Source organism: Mesitornis unicolor, unplaced genomic scaffold, assembly GCF_000695765.1.
Source record: "Mesitornis unicolor isolate BGI_N332 unplaced genomic scaffold, ASM69576v1 scaffold3841, whole genome shotgun sequence".
NCBI lineage: Eukaryota > Metazoa > Chordata > Aves > Mesitornithiformes > Mesitornithidae > Mesitornis > Mesitornis unicolor.
Window position 1 is genome coordinate 40,402 of NW_010161532.1, and position 12,001 is coordinate 52,402.

Sequence of the window (12,001 nt, forward strand, 5' to 3'; positions counted from 1 at the left end):
GAAAACTGGAAGCGATGCTGAGTCCCCAGCACACTGCAATTCCCACCAAAGCATCGGGAGCTTTGATGCAGTGAACACAAAAATCGCATCGCCGGGCCCTTGTGTCCCTTGTCCAGACAAAAGCATCAGGCTGCAATAAAACCATCTATCTTGCCATCATTCGTGTGCTGTCTCAAGTTTAAGTCCACAGCATTTTTCTCTTCCTATCAACATGTTTTTCAAGCAGCTACGACCCTCCCACCAATACAGCCCTGAAAAGGAAGAGGGAAGAAAGTAAGAATTTCCCATGAAAAATTCCAGCTAGAAAAACTAAACCTGAAAGTTTTCCCCAACACTTTTAGAAACTTTCCAACTTCTCCGTGCACTGATTTACCAAGATGCTTGCCCCTCCTTTCTCCTTCAATCTTCCAACTAAATAAAAGGGACGTGGAGGAGAGAGAAGAGACAAAATCCTGAAAATCAAAGAGAAGTCACTTTCTGTGCTCAAGAGCCAAGATAAATTTTTGTGGTTACATCACTGAAAACATAAAAGGAAGCTTGGCTTTTTTTTCCTTTTAAAACTGGCAGTTTTGCTTTCTTTAAAAAAAATAAAAAATCTTTATCCTTTGATCCAAACAAATAAAGTATAAATGATGGTAAATATTACCCATTTGAAACAGAGAAAACATGACCTCCCACATCACTCCTGTTTCCAGCGGCTGTCTCCCCTTCAAAGGGGAACAAGCAGCAAACTAAGTAGGTAAATGCATAACAAAGAGATGTGAAGGCTTGGCTTTGTTTTTATAAAATTTCCATCCTTTCACGTAGTTTTTGTGCTTGTTAGTGCTTGATTAATTAGAGCCTCACAACAGCTTGGAGAGATTGCATCTGCTTAAGGGAAGATGAATATAAAAACCTGACACTCTGGAGAGCAGAGTGCTGTAATTACAATCCCTAACCGAATGCATCTTTAAGCAGCATTAAACCCACAGGCAGGAAGCAACCCAATCCATCTCTAAGTGGTTTCTCAGTACTGTTTAAGGCCTGACTCTTGCATCGCTCCCAGTGACAATGAGAAGTTTCTGATGGGCCATCAGCTTCAGAGTGAGAGAGACGGTGACGAACTGAGCACCGGCACTACAGTGCCTCCATAATGCAGAGGCTGGGGAAGGTCAGAGCATAATGCACGGTCTGCTGTTGATGGGCTACAAGGATAGGAGCTGAAGAGCTTGCTTTCATTCTCCTTCCCAAGCAAGGCTGGTTTTAATGCATGGTGGTCACCCCATTAGGATGCATCCCCATCAGGGGCTGGGCCGCCCTGCATTGCTCTTTGTGTGACAAAGGCTGGCAAACAGTGCTCTTTATTGAAGCATTTCCAGTGAAGAAAATTAAAACACAGCCCATAAGGAAGACATCAGTTAGGGCAAACTATCGCTTGCTGCTGGGGAGGGAAGACAGGTTATTCTAACAGAGGTGCTGCCTCCAGTCTCTCAAATACCCAAGACCTCTAACAGAAGCTTTATGTAAAGAAGAGGAGCCAGATGGTATCAAAACTTCAGGAATCCAGACCCCTGGACCTCACTTGAGGTACAGCAGAAAGGCTTTTGGGGAGAAACTTGGTAAATTGGTGCTATGTCTTGTGGCTTGGTCCTGTTCCTACCTGGCTTCTGAAGACCTAAAGGCAAAGACCTGCACAGTTAGCAGTTCAGGGCTTCTTTTCGTGTCTCATAAGGTTCAAGAGCTTATTTTCATAGTGGTTTTAAAAAAATTCATTCTAGCACCTTCAGCTCCTGGAGTCTACAGAGCTACGGAACAGCCTTTGCTTTTGTTAATGGAAGAGTTAAGTTTCTCCTGTTTGGGACTAAACAGTGTAGTGTCTCCAGAATTAAAGCAAAAGCAATTTTCAGATCAAACACATTCTGATAAACTTGCACCTAAGGAAAGAGGGTTTTAAACTATTTCATCAAAGAGATGCAGGGCAAAAAGCTGAGCTCTCCACTTTTTGAAACCTACAGATGTCAACAAGGTGTCTACCAGGGAAACATTGCTTTTGAAGCCACGCTATGGGATTCAATATAGGGTTAAAAACCATACTTCTGGACCCTACACCCCGCAGGCCAACATCCTGAATTGCCATAGGGCAGTCTCTGAGAAATGCAGTATGAGAGTAACCAGTTTACTTCAGTCATCCTTGCTGTCCCCTGAGATGTCCCATCAGGGGCTGGGATACCCCAAAAGCTCCAATGATGGCTATATGACATACCCTGGAAGTGCCTATAAGCAGCTCAGGAGCCACCACTTTGCTGCTCAGGAGAATGCAGTCTGCTGCTTGCTGTCCCAAATCCTTCCTAGCCTGCCTCTGCCCTCCTGTCAGCCTCAGCCCTTCCATCTCCTCCAATCTAAGGATAAGGGGATGGACACCAGCCTCTTCTGAACCTGTTCCAGCTCTGCCAATACAACAGAACTGGCTAGCACCAAAACCTGGATGTTCTTGCCTCCTCTCTTCTTTGGGCTTGGACCAGGCCTCTCCTTGGCCAATAGCAACAGAAATGCACGTGCGCACTGTTCTGAAGTTAATGGTCCAGCACAGAGATGGGCCTCTTCCTGCTGCGTGAGGAGAAGGCTCGGTGGGAGGGTGGTTGCTAGCTGTAAACACATCAGCAGTACAAAGGGCAGGAAGGATGAAGAGCTATTTAATGTAATGAACGATGCTGGTGTAAAAGAAAATGGGGTTAAATTGGGAGTGAGAAGATGTCTTGTAACCATTTGAGTGACAAGGCTCCAATGCAGCCTTTGTACTGGTGTGATGGAGCAAACCACAAAGCACGCCAGACTGCCTTGAAACGAGAGCTTGCCCAGCTGATGGAGGAAGTAATCTGAAGCACTGGTAGGAATTTGGCCCCATTTCACCACTGCAAAGCATGGTGCACATTTCATGCCTAACGTACCATGGCCTCATTAAGGACACCCAGTTCAGAGTTCTTCTATTTAGTCTGGACTGAAAAAGGAATGGCATTTACAAATTAAACCACGAGCTGAGAGAAGTAAAACGCAAAGGCAAGCTTTCTCTACATGAAGTAGAGAGGCACATGAGGTCTGGTGTCAAGGGATGGCTACGGTTAGAGATCCCCCATCAGTTACCCAAAGCAGGGAGTCCGGGACATGCAAAATTACCAGCTGTGAGCGGCGATTGTAAGCTGGCTCTCCTTGCGTATCTGTAGCCAAATACCACCCTGCATTTTGCTGCTCAAGAGGCCTGAGGGATGCTTTACCATTCTCACCACCCACCGTTCGCAAAGGTGGCCTCAGGAACTGCAGGTCCTTGCTTGACAAATAAAACACAAGCTCACAGCCTTTTTGACACCCTTCTCCAGGCTGTTCCCCCTGTTACCATCATTCAGGAGAGATACTTGACAGGTTGTCTCAACCCAGTCGTACCAGGACAGGAACACTATGCACTGCAAATGAAAAGGATCTTGATGCTTATTAAACCTCCCACTCCAAACCTCCATCTGATTATAAAGCACTGGCACATTCAATTGAAGAAAACCTTTCTGGGGACTCAGAAAACCATAGGTAACTCACAGATTAATAAAGACACGCTGGAAAAACAGCAATGAAGGCAGGCTTATTACTGCAACAGCAGCATGGGTAAAGTGAAGCACCAGTGCCTAATTTTCTCTTTGCCATGGGCGTAAAAGTGGTGGGAGTAGAGCCTGGGAGAGGAAGCACAGAGCTCCAGAGTACTTCTGCATCATCCTAACAGTGCAGAGAAAAGTCTAGTCTCTCTCTCCTCAATGAATGAAGGAGCCTTAAATGCTCCTTCACAGGTCTCAGCCCTCCTTCCATTTCAAAACCACCTTGGCAGGTCCCTCACAACATGGGTGGCAGGACATGGCCTGGAGAGGGGAATCAGGAAAAGGAAAGGAGACTCATGGGTTGAAATAGAAACAGATTTAGTAAAATATAACAATAACCAGTATTAATAGCAATATTCATATAAAGTACACAAAATTATACTCAGTGGATGTAGCAGTCACAACAAGAAGGGGAGCAGGCCTCAGTAACAGAATGACAGGTGAGACCCGCTGGTGGTGATGACCATCGGGGAAATAGGACCATCCCTAGCAAACTCTGCAGCTTATAGTGAGTATATAGTGACATTTATGGTATGGAATAATGATGTTGGCCAGCTTGGGGTCACCTGCTCTGGTTTTCACTACTCCCAGCTTCTGCATCTGTCAGACTTGAAACTGCTTCAGACCTTGATCACTGTGATAACCTACACACCAGAGCCGGCCAAAAACTGAAGTGTCTTATCAACATTGTTCTCACCAAATCAGATGCTACAGTCTTCTCAGAAATGCAGTTTTCCTGAATAGAAAATTGATTCTGTTATTCTATCCCAGTGAAATCAGGACACTAAGTCATCCCACAGGCCCACCCACAGGCTACACCCCCAGCCTCTTCAGCTCCTGGGCTGAAGAAGAAGAGAGTGAGAGAGATCTCGAGTCTGTAGAGATCTGGGATCCACTCTGCTCCCTCTCAGACCTGCACATGGGAACCATGGGCACCAAACTGCCCCTGTACATCCTGGCTGGGAGTCTACTTTGGTTTGCCACAACTGCTTCACTTCTCCTCTGAACTGTTCTGCACCTTGTAGAAAACAAGTGCTGTTTATGGCAAGAGAGGTTTGTCCAGAGACTCTGTCTCACAAGAGGGTCAACAGCTGTTTGGTACCTGGCTCCCAGAGTGGCTGAGGTTCTCCTGGGAGGAGGCTCTGTTCCGGCGTTTCATGTGATGGGGCGGGTAGGCTCCCTTCATGTCCTCATCAGAGGTGTCCATATCTGCAGAGTACGGGGACCGGGGCTGCTGGCTCCAGGGACTGCCTTTGGAGAGAGAAGGCTTCAGCACAAAGGTACATGCAATTCACACCCTTGAGTTACTTCTTGGACATCAGCCCCATCCTTAAGACACTCAAATAATGAGGCACTTCTCCAAACCACTTTGTAACCTTTGACAGGACATGCTTCTGCAAGAGATACCAAGGCCAAGGATGGCTATGCTGGGCCAGGCTGCAGCTCCATCCACTGTGGCACTGCTGAGATAGCAGTGAGCACAAGGAGCATCATCTTTGCTCCCTCACGTTACAAACAGCCCCTTCATCAAAACTGCTATTGCCTTCCTTGTTTTGCTGGAGCATGGTTTGGACACTGCTCTTCATGCACTGTTCAAGTGGTGGAAGATGTTTATCTCAGGCTCCAGAGGTACAACTCCAGGATGGAGCATTTAACAAAGCAAACCCAACACCTTTTTAAAGGAGAATTTCAAATGAGACAAGAACAATTAAAGAAAATGGAATTAACAAGCCAGAGGGTCCTGTTGCCATGTTGCTCCTGAGGGGCTCAAAGTGGGAATTTAAACAGCGCACAGGAAGATTTATTAAGCTTTTCCTTGTTCCCTGAAAACACAGCCAAGCAGTTTGAGATAGGACATATTCTACAGCTGCATGTGCACAAGACAGCATCCAACCCTCCTGACTCTACTATCACAGCAGGAAAACCAATAGTAGCAAAAGGCAAATTCTTCAACATCATTTGCTAGGGTATTTATACACTCATAAAACTAGAGATCCCACAGCTTGCCAGTGCACCCTGCCCAGATGCAAGGATGCTACATAGCAACCCCTAGTTCTTTTCCAGTCTTACTGCAGTTCAAGTCCCTTTAAAACTCTAAGATCTCTGTACCTACAACATCCTTTGACAAGGAGTTAAACTCATATAATGTTGCCTGCAGGAAGAAACACACTCCGTTGTTTCTAGTAGTGCCATGTGATTGTACCACTCTGGACAAGACCTCTAGGTATGAAAGGGCCAGAGACCTTTAGAACAGCTCCTCTGGCTTTGAGAAATGAGTTTGTCTGAGACAAGACTAGTCCTTTACAATCAAATCACTTTTGCAGATGGATATTTTGTCCTGACACTCAAGCCTTTTAGTGGCTTTGAGGTTGTTAAAGAAAATATCAAAGACATTTTCATTTTGATCCAACTCTTGCAGCCACTTTTCCACAAGATACAAGAGGAGCCTGGCCAGAGGCACTTACCAGGTTTTGCGTTTCTTTCCACACTTCTTCTCCGTGAATTAACGGTGAGTCGAACCTCTGTGCTAAAATGCTGCTCCGGAGGGCTCACACCCAGTCCCTGTTCCTGCAAGACGTGGTGGAAGACCAGATCTGCCTCCGCAATCCTGGACTCCTGGGAGGCATCTTCAGCTGAATTGGGGAAATCTGGGAAGGACTGAGAGATGAGGATTGCTGCTGAGCAGCTGTCTGCAAGAACTCCCTGCCTCTCCCAAACTTTGCTAACAGTTCCTAGCTTTAGCCTCCAATAGATGCTAAGATTGACCTTTCATCTAATAATCCAGTTTAAAGACTTACTTATCTTGCTGATGAACCCTGAGCAATACTTCTCATTACTGCCAGGGGGCTCTGTTAATTCTTACAAGAGCTAGGCACCGAGTCCCTTCAGCTAGGCTACAAAAAGCTCCAGTCTTTTTAAACATCACGTCCTTTTGCTTCTTCAAACAACAGTCACCTTCTGCCCCTCAGGTAATCTGCAACCAGTACATCTAATTTGGATGGTCTTCAGATGCCAGCCCTCCCTAGACTCATGTTGAATTCTGCTGCGTAAAGATGGGCTTAGATAAAGAAAGAATGAATCTACTTGTTTGCCCAAAATTCTTACCAATTTATGTGCAATGCTGTGAATTGTGTTTGTTTGTTCATTTGTTGTCTTTTTTAAAAGCCTTTTTACACACCTCAATACATCTCAGTTCTACCCAGGGGTACACATTCAAAGTTTAAAGCTGCTTAATTTTTTTAAAGTGAAATTTCAACACGAAAGGCAAACAGGAGCACCCCAAAAAGCTTGATCTGAAGTATCTCAGGCTGCCCAGAGAGGTTGTGGAGTCTCCTTCTCTGCAGACATTCAAAACCCGCCTGGACGCCTTCCTGTGTCACCTCATCCGGGTGTTCCTGCTCCGGCAGGGGGATTGGACTGGATGAGCTTTGGAGGTCCCTTCCAATCCCTAACGGTCTGGGATTCTGTGATTCTGTGATCTCAGACTAGAAAATCTTTTGTCACATCCAATGCAGTCCTATTTAGGCTCCTTCCCAGATTTGGAAGGTGGGGATGGTTGCCCTCCAGCCCTTGCTGGGATCAGGGGGTGCAGCTCACTGCAGTTGCTTGTGCTGGTCGGGAGCTCCCAACATGAAAACACATATAGTCTCCTATATAGAAATAACCAGTGTTCATGCAGTTTCTGTTCTCTCCACATTCTCTGATTGATGGAGATCCCCACCCTGCAGGTGCCATCACTGCAGCCAAGCTGGCTCTGTGGGATTTCTCTTCTCAAACTAACAAAGGCTGCGGGTCCCATTAAACTGCTGGCCAACTACGTCCCTGGTGTCAACACATGTCAAACCCAGCCCCAAATGAGATGGGATGATGGGAGAGGAGTCCGGTTTCATTTCATCTCATGGAAACTAGGATGTCCCATAGCCTTGGGACACTACAAGAAAACTGTTGTCTGCAGGGAGCCTCTTGCTGTCTCATCTTACCACTCCTCCTTGCTTCAGTCAAATGACCCACTCCTGACTCAGCCCAAGGCAAGGACTTGAAATGAGAGGCAAGATAGCATGCAGGGTTATGGGGATCAAGGATCAGCACCATGGCCTCTCAACACCAGCTGAAGGAGGAGATAGCACAGGTAGCAAGGAGAAAGAAGAGAGGAAAGGAACCCCCCCAGCACTCTCCCAGTACCTGGAAAGCATCCGGGCTGCTGGCTGTTGGAGAGAGCTGCACAGACTGGCGGCGAGACTGAGCAGAGTACTCCGAGTCCAGTTCAAAATCAAAGGGATGGACAGACAGCAGACGCTTTGTCTTGCGCATCTTAGTCAGCGTAGGAAGTGCAAGAAAGGAAAATTCAGCATAAAATACAGTTGACTGTGGAGAAAGGGGAAGGGAGGGCCCTTGTCTCGGTTTGCTTGAGTTTGCACAGCCTGAAGCAAGGCTCTGGCTTTTTTTTTTTTCTTTTCAGGGAAAATGTAGATCTAACCTTGTCCTGCTTGCAGGGAGCCAGGTAAGCTGCATGTGCTTATGATGGAGTCAAGGCAAAGTGGGTTCCTGATTTCCACAGTCTCTGGCTCAGGACTGAGGCCATGAGCAGACAGTAAGAAGCTCTCTCCTGGTTTATAAAGGCACTGTGGGAAAGCTGAGCCAGGTTACAGCTCAGAGAGAGATCCAGGACATGCTTTCGAGTCCTGAAGCATCTCCCAGTCTTCAGAGAAAGGACACTGTGGGCAGATCTTCCCAGATATTTGGGAGGTCATCAGCTACCCTGGGGCAGGAGCAGCTTGGACAAGCCTCTAAGACTTCAGAAGCAGATCAAAATGAAGGTTCCAGTGTGTGCAAGGCAGCCCATAGCCACAGGCTGAGATAGTCTATGTGTAACAGCATGTAAGTAACTGTACCAGCACTTCATACACACTGGCAAATTTCATACATGCTGCAGGGTCAAATACAATTCCCACCAGGCTTCTTAATCTGCTTTTTAATCCATAGACATTAGTTCCAGAAAAAAACAGGAGATAAATAGATAATCTGTGCTTTGCTAGTAGAAAAACAGGTGGGTTACATTATACAGGTAGGAGCTGGGACATTTGTGGTCTTCCCGAGTGTTAGGAGCAGATCTTTTTTCCAGAGGGCAAGTACCTGTGATTTTACTGACTTGATTTTTTTTTTTCCTTACACAAAATGGGAGAGGGGCCCATCTCAGAAAAGGGAAACAGAGAGAAAGGCCCAATTTTGAATGTGGCACAGAAAGCCACCACCCCTGCCACCACCCAAGGCAGCCCAGCAGAGCAAGGCAGAAGGGACCCCAGAACACAATGCTTACTCTGCTGTAGCACTCTGCTTCAGCTCCACGAAGGACACTGTCTTCATCATCACTGTTGTCCCCAGTGGCACCACTGGTGAGGAGATGGCATTCACCTGGAGGGGAGACAATGGCACACTGCGTATGGGCAGCACCTGCACCCTGTTCCTGGCCATGCTTCTTGTATGGGGTGAAAAGCTCCAGATTAGAAATACTCCCCTGTTTTTTTATTTTTTTATTTTTTTTTGCATGCTACATCATGGCCACTATGTAACACAAGTAAAGAGAAGGGGACAAAGAATGGGAAAGGGACAGGAACATCTTAAGGTAGCCCCAGTGCTGCAGCTGGCATGCAGCGACCACAGCCTAAGGTCTGTAGGGTAGAAGCTCTTTGGGATGCAGTTCCCAGGTATCACTGCAGAGACCCACTCTTAGCATTTGATCCTGCAAAAGCACAGCTGGCCTCTCATTGCTTCCCTCTCTAGCTGTGCACCAGCGCAGATGTGGAAGTGACCACTGCAGGAAGATGAAGGGCACCTGCACTGAAGAGAGGTCCACTTGTGACTCCAGTATTTGAAGGTACTACAGCTCAGCCCATCATGGTTCTGCCTCTGCTATTCTCAGTTCCCATCAGCCAGCTCTGCTATCTGAGAGTGACCCATTCCTTTTTGGGTCTCCATCTCTGTACTCATTACTGCTAAGCCCAGCAGTACACTGGGAACATCACAAATATCAGACAGAGTCAAAAAATCAAGGTAAGCAAAATGCTCTTTTCTTTATCGAATGGCAAGGTGGAGCAAATCCTTCCTGCAAAGGCTCCTAAGGAATGCAACTTGAGCTTCCACATTCAGTGGGTTCCTTCATAATATGTCCAGTTTGATGTGCAGAGAAGGCTTAGGGGGGGATTTTTTGTGTACCAGTACATAAAGGGTGGCTACCAAGAAGATAGAGACTCCCTTTTCACAGGGAGTCACATGGAAAAGACGAGGGGTAATGGACACAAGTTGCTTCTGGGGACATTCTGATTGAACTCCAGAAGAAATTTTTTTTACCATGAGATCAATCAGATACTGGAACAATCTCCCAGGGGAAGTGGTAAATTCCCCTACATTGGTCAGTTGTAAGACTCAGCTTGACAGGGTGCTGACTCATCTCATTTAAACGATACTTTTACCTTGAGAGGTTGGACTGGATGATCCTTGTGGTCCCTTCCAACCTGGTATTCTGTGATTCTATTAAGTGCATTGAGATGATGAGTACTTGCAAGCTTCAAGTTTGGCACGTATCTAAGAGTCCTGTTGTACCCGAGTCTACCCTTGGAGACCCCAGGTGTACAGCAGAGCAAGAGGTGAGCATTACAGTCCACCTCCACCGCAGTGGGGAGATGTCCTCCATGGTCCAGCCACACAAAATTAAGCAGGAGTACCCACAGCCAGAGAGTGTGAAGAGAAAAAGACATCGCAAACCTCTCTTGAACTACAATTTCTCTTTTTTACTTACTGTTAATGTCTGGCAGGCTGTAAACTCTGTCATGAAGACCTAAATGAAAAGAAAAATTGTGGGAGAAATAAATAAGCACATTTTCTCCAGGTACCTTGCAGAGAAAAAAACCTCAGAGCTATGGTTAACTGGAGTTCTCATTCTCTAGCCACCACAAGGCACAATCATCAAAAAGGCTCTTCAGAGAGAATAAAACAGGCATTTGGGAGACAGGACTTGACTTTTAAAGGTCACAGAGTTTATTGCCACCCCTTCCGCAGTCCTATAACACCCTGCAGCCAGGGGGAAGGCATAGCCAACAGCAGGTGGCCATGCAAAATGCAAGGGTCTTGTGTCATTCTGCAACCAGAGATACAGCCCAGGAGGAGATTCGTGTTTGTTCAAGAGTCAAGCCAATTCAACTATGTTAATGAAGCAATAACAACAAAATCTCCTTTTGAAAAAGACATCAGAATGTCAATTCAAAGAACCCTAAAGCCCTGTTATATTCACGCTTGGTTTGATTTTCTTTTGGATTGTCCTTTTCGAGGGGTCTGATGCGTTTTCAGACTGAATGCTGTATAAATTGTCTCCCAGTCCATTAATTTTATATTAAATGTCACAATCCTCCACACTATTTCTGAAATTTCTGCCATGAGTGTTCCAAAGAGAAGAACGATTGGACCAGTGGGATCAGCTCACATCTATGGTACTGGTGCAAACTTCTCTGTGGCTCCTGAAGATGGGAATATAACCCACTTTGGTTTTCAAAGGCAATAGGCAAAGCAGTGCAGGAGCTGTATGAATGGCAACTAGCAGCTACCAAGTAAATGATACTGTATTATCAACAGCTTTCAGCACATGTTTATACACTATTGGACCAATCTCAGAAATACTGAAGGTCCATAAACGCTGAAGAACATAGCTATGATGACAGGTAACTCACTAATTTTTATACATTTGCTCTCAGTATGAACATACAACTCTGAACCTCCGCTTCCTTCCCAAAACGTATTGCAAGGTCTTGAAACCACTCAGCACCCAGAGCAGCATCAATGCTGATGTTCCTCCCCTGGTGCACATCCCAACATGGTGCTCCACAGATGCTCCCTGCACAGCAGGGCAGGAGAAACCCTGGCACCCAACCTCACCTAGAAATGCGGAGTTCACCCCCTGCCCCGGCTGCAGCCTGCCGTAGAGGGACTGCAGCACTTTGGCACTTCCAAATCTCTTGAAACGGGATCGCACGTGTTCGTAGTACCACTCCAGGGAACCGACCTTCACAATCCTGCCCAAAGAGAGGATGCACGTACAGGTGAGCCAGCCCAGCCACACCAATGGTGACCAGACCCTCACCCAGAAACCATCCCTTAACAAAAATACAGCCTGTTTTCTAACCAGCATAGTAAGTTCCTAAGCAGCATAAAGGGATGCTGAGTTTAGGCGACTCCTCTTGAGGCTCGCCTTGCCCCTTGCCCTCCATCACAGGAGCAGTACCTGGAGAGGCGGCAGGGATCGCAGACCCAGCCTTGCTCCTTCTTGTTGTAGCGGCTGCAGTTCTTGCAGATGTAGTAGTGGCAGTCCAGGCACTGCCGCTTGCTGTTCAGCA

At 46.5% G+C, this 12,001-nt stretch overlaps 1 protein-coding gene across 1 annotated transcript in view; it reads right to left on the reverse strand.

Moving 5' to 3' along the window:
- The window catches only part of MLPH (melanophilin), a 27,472-nt gene that overhangs the window by 11,272 nt on the left and 4,199 nt on the right, over positions 1-12,001 (reverse strand). The window contains 7 exon segments of the mRNA XM_010193258.1: positions 4,720-4,868; positions 6,083-6,275; positions 7,800-7,928; positions 8,935-9,029; positions 10,414-10,452; positions 11,544-11,680; positions 11,890-12,001. The exon segment at positions 11,890-12,001 is cut by the window's right edge and continues 13 nt beyond it. Of these exon segments, the coding sequence (XP_010191560.1) occupies positions 4,720-4,868; positions 6,083-6,275; positions 7,800-7,928; positions 8,935-9,029; positions 10,414-10,452; positions 11,544-11,680; positions 11,890-12,001 (854 nt within the window).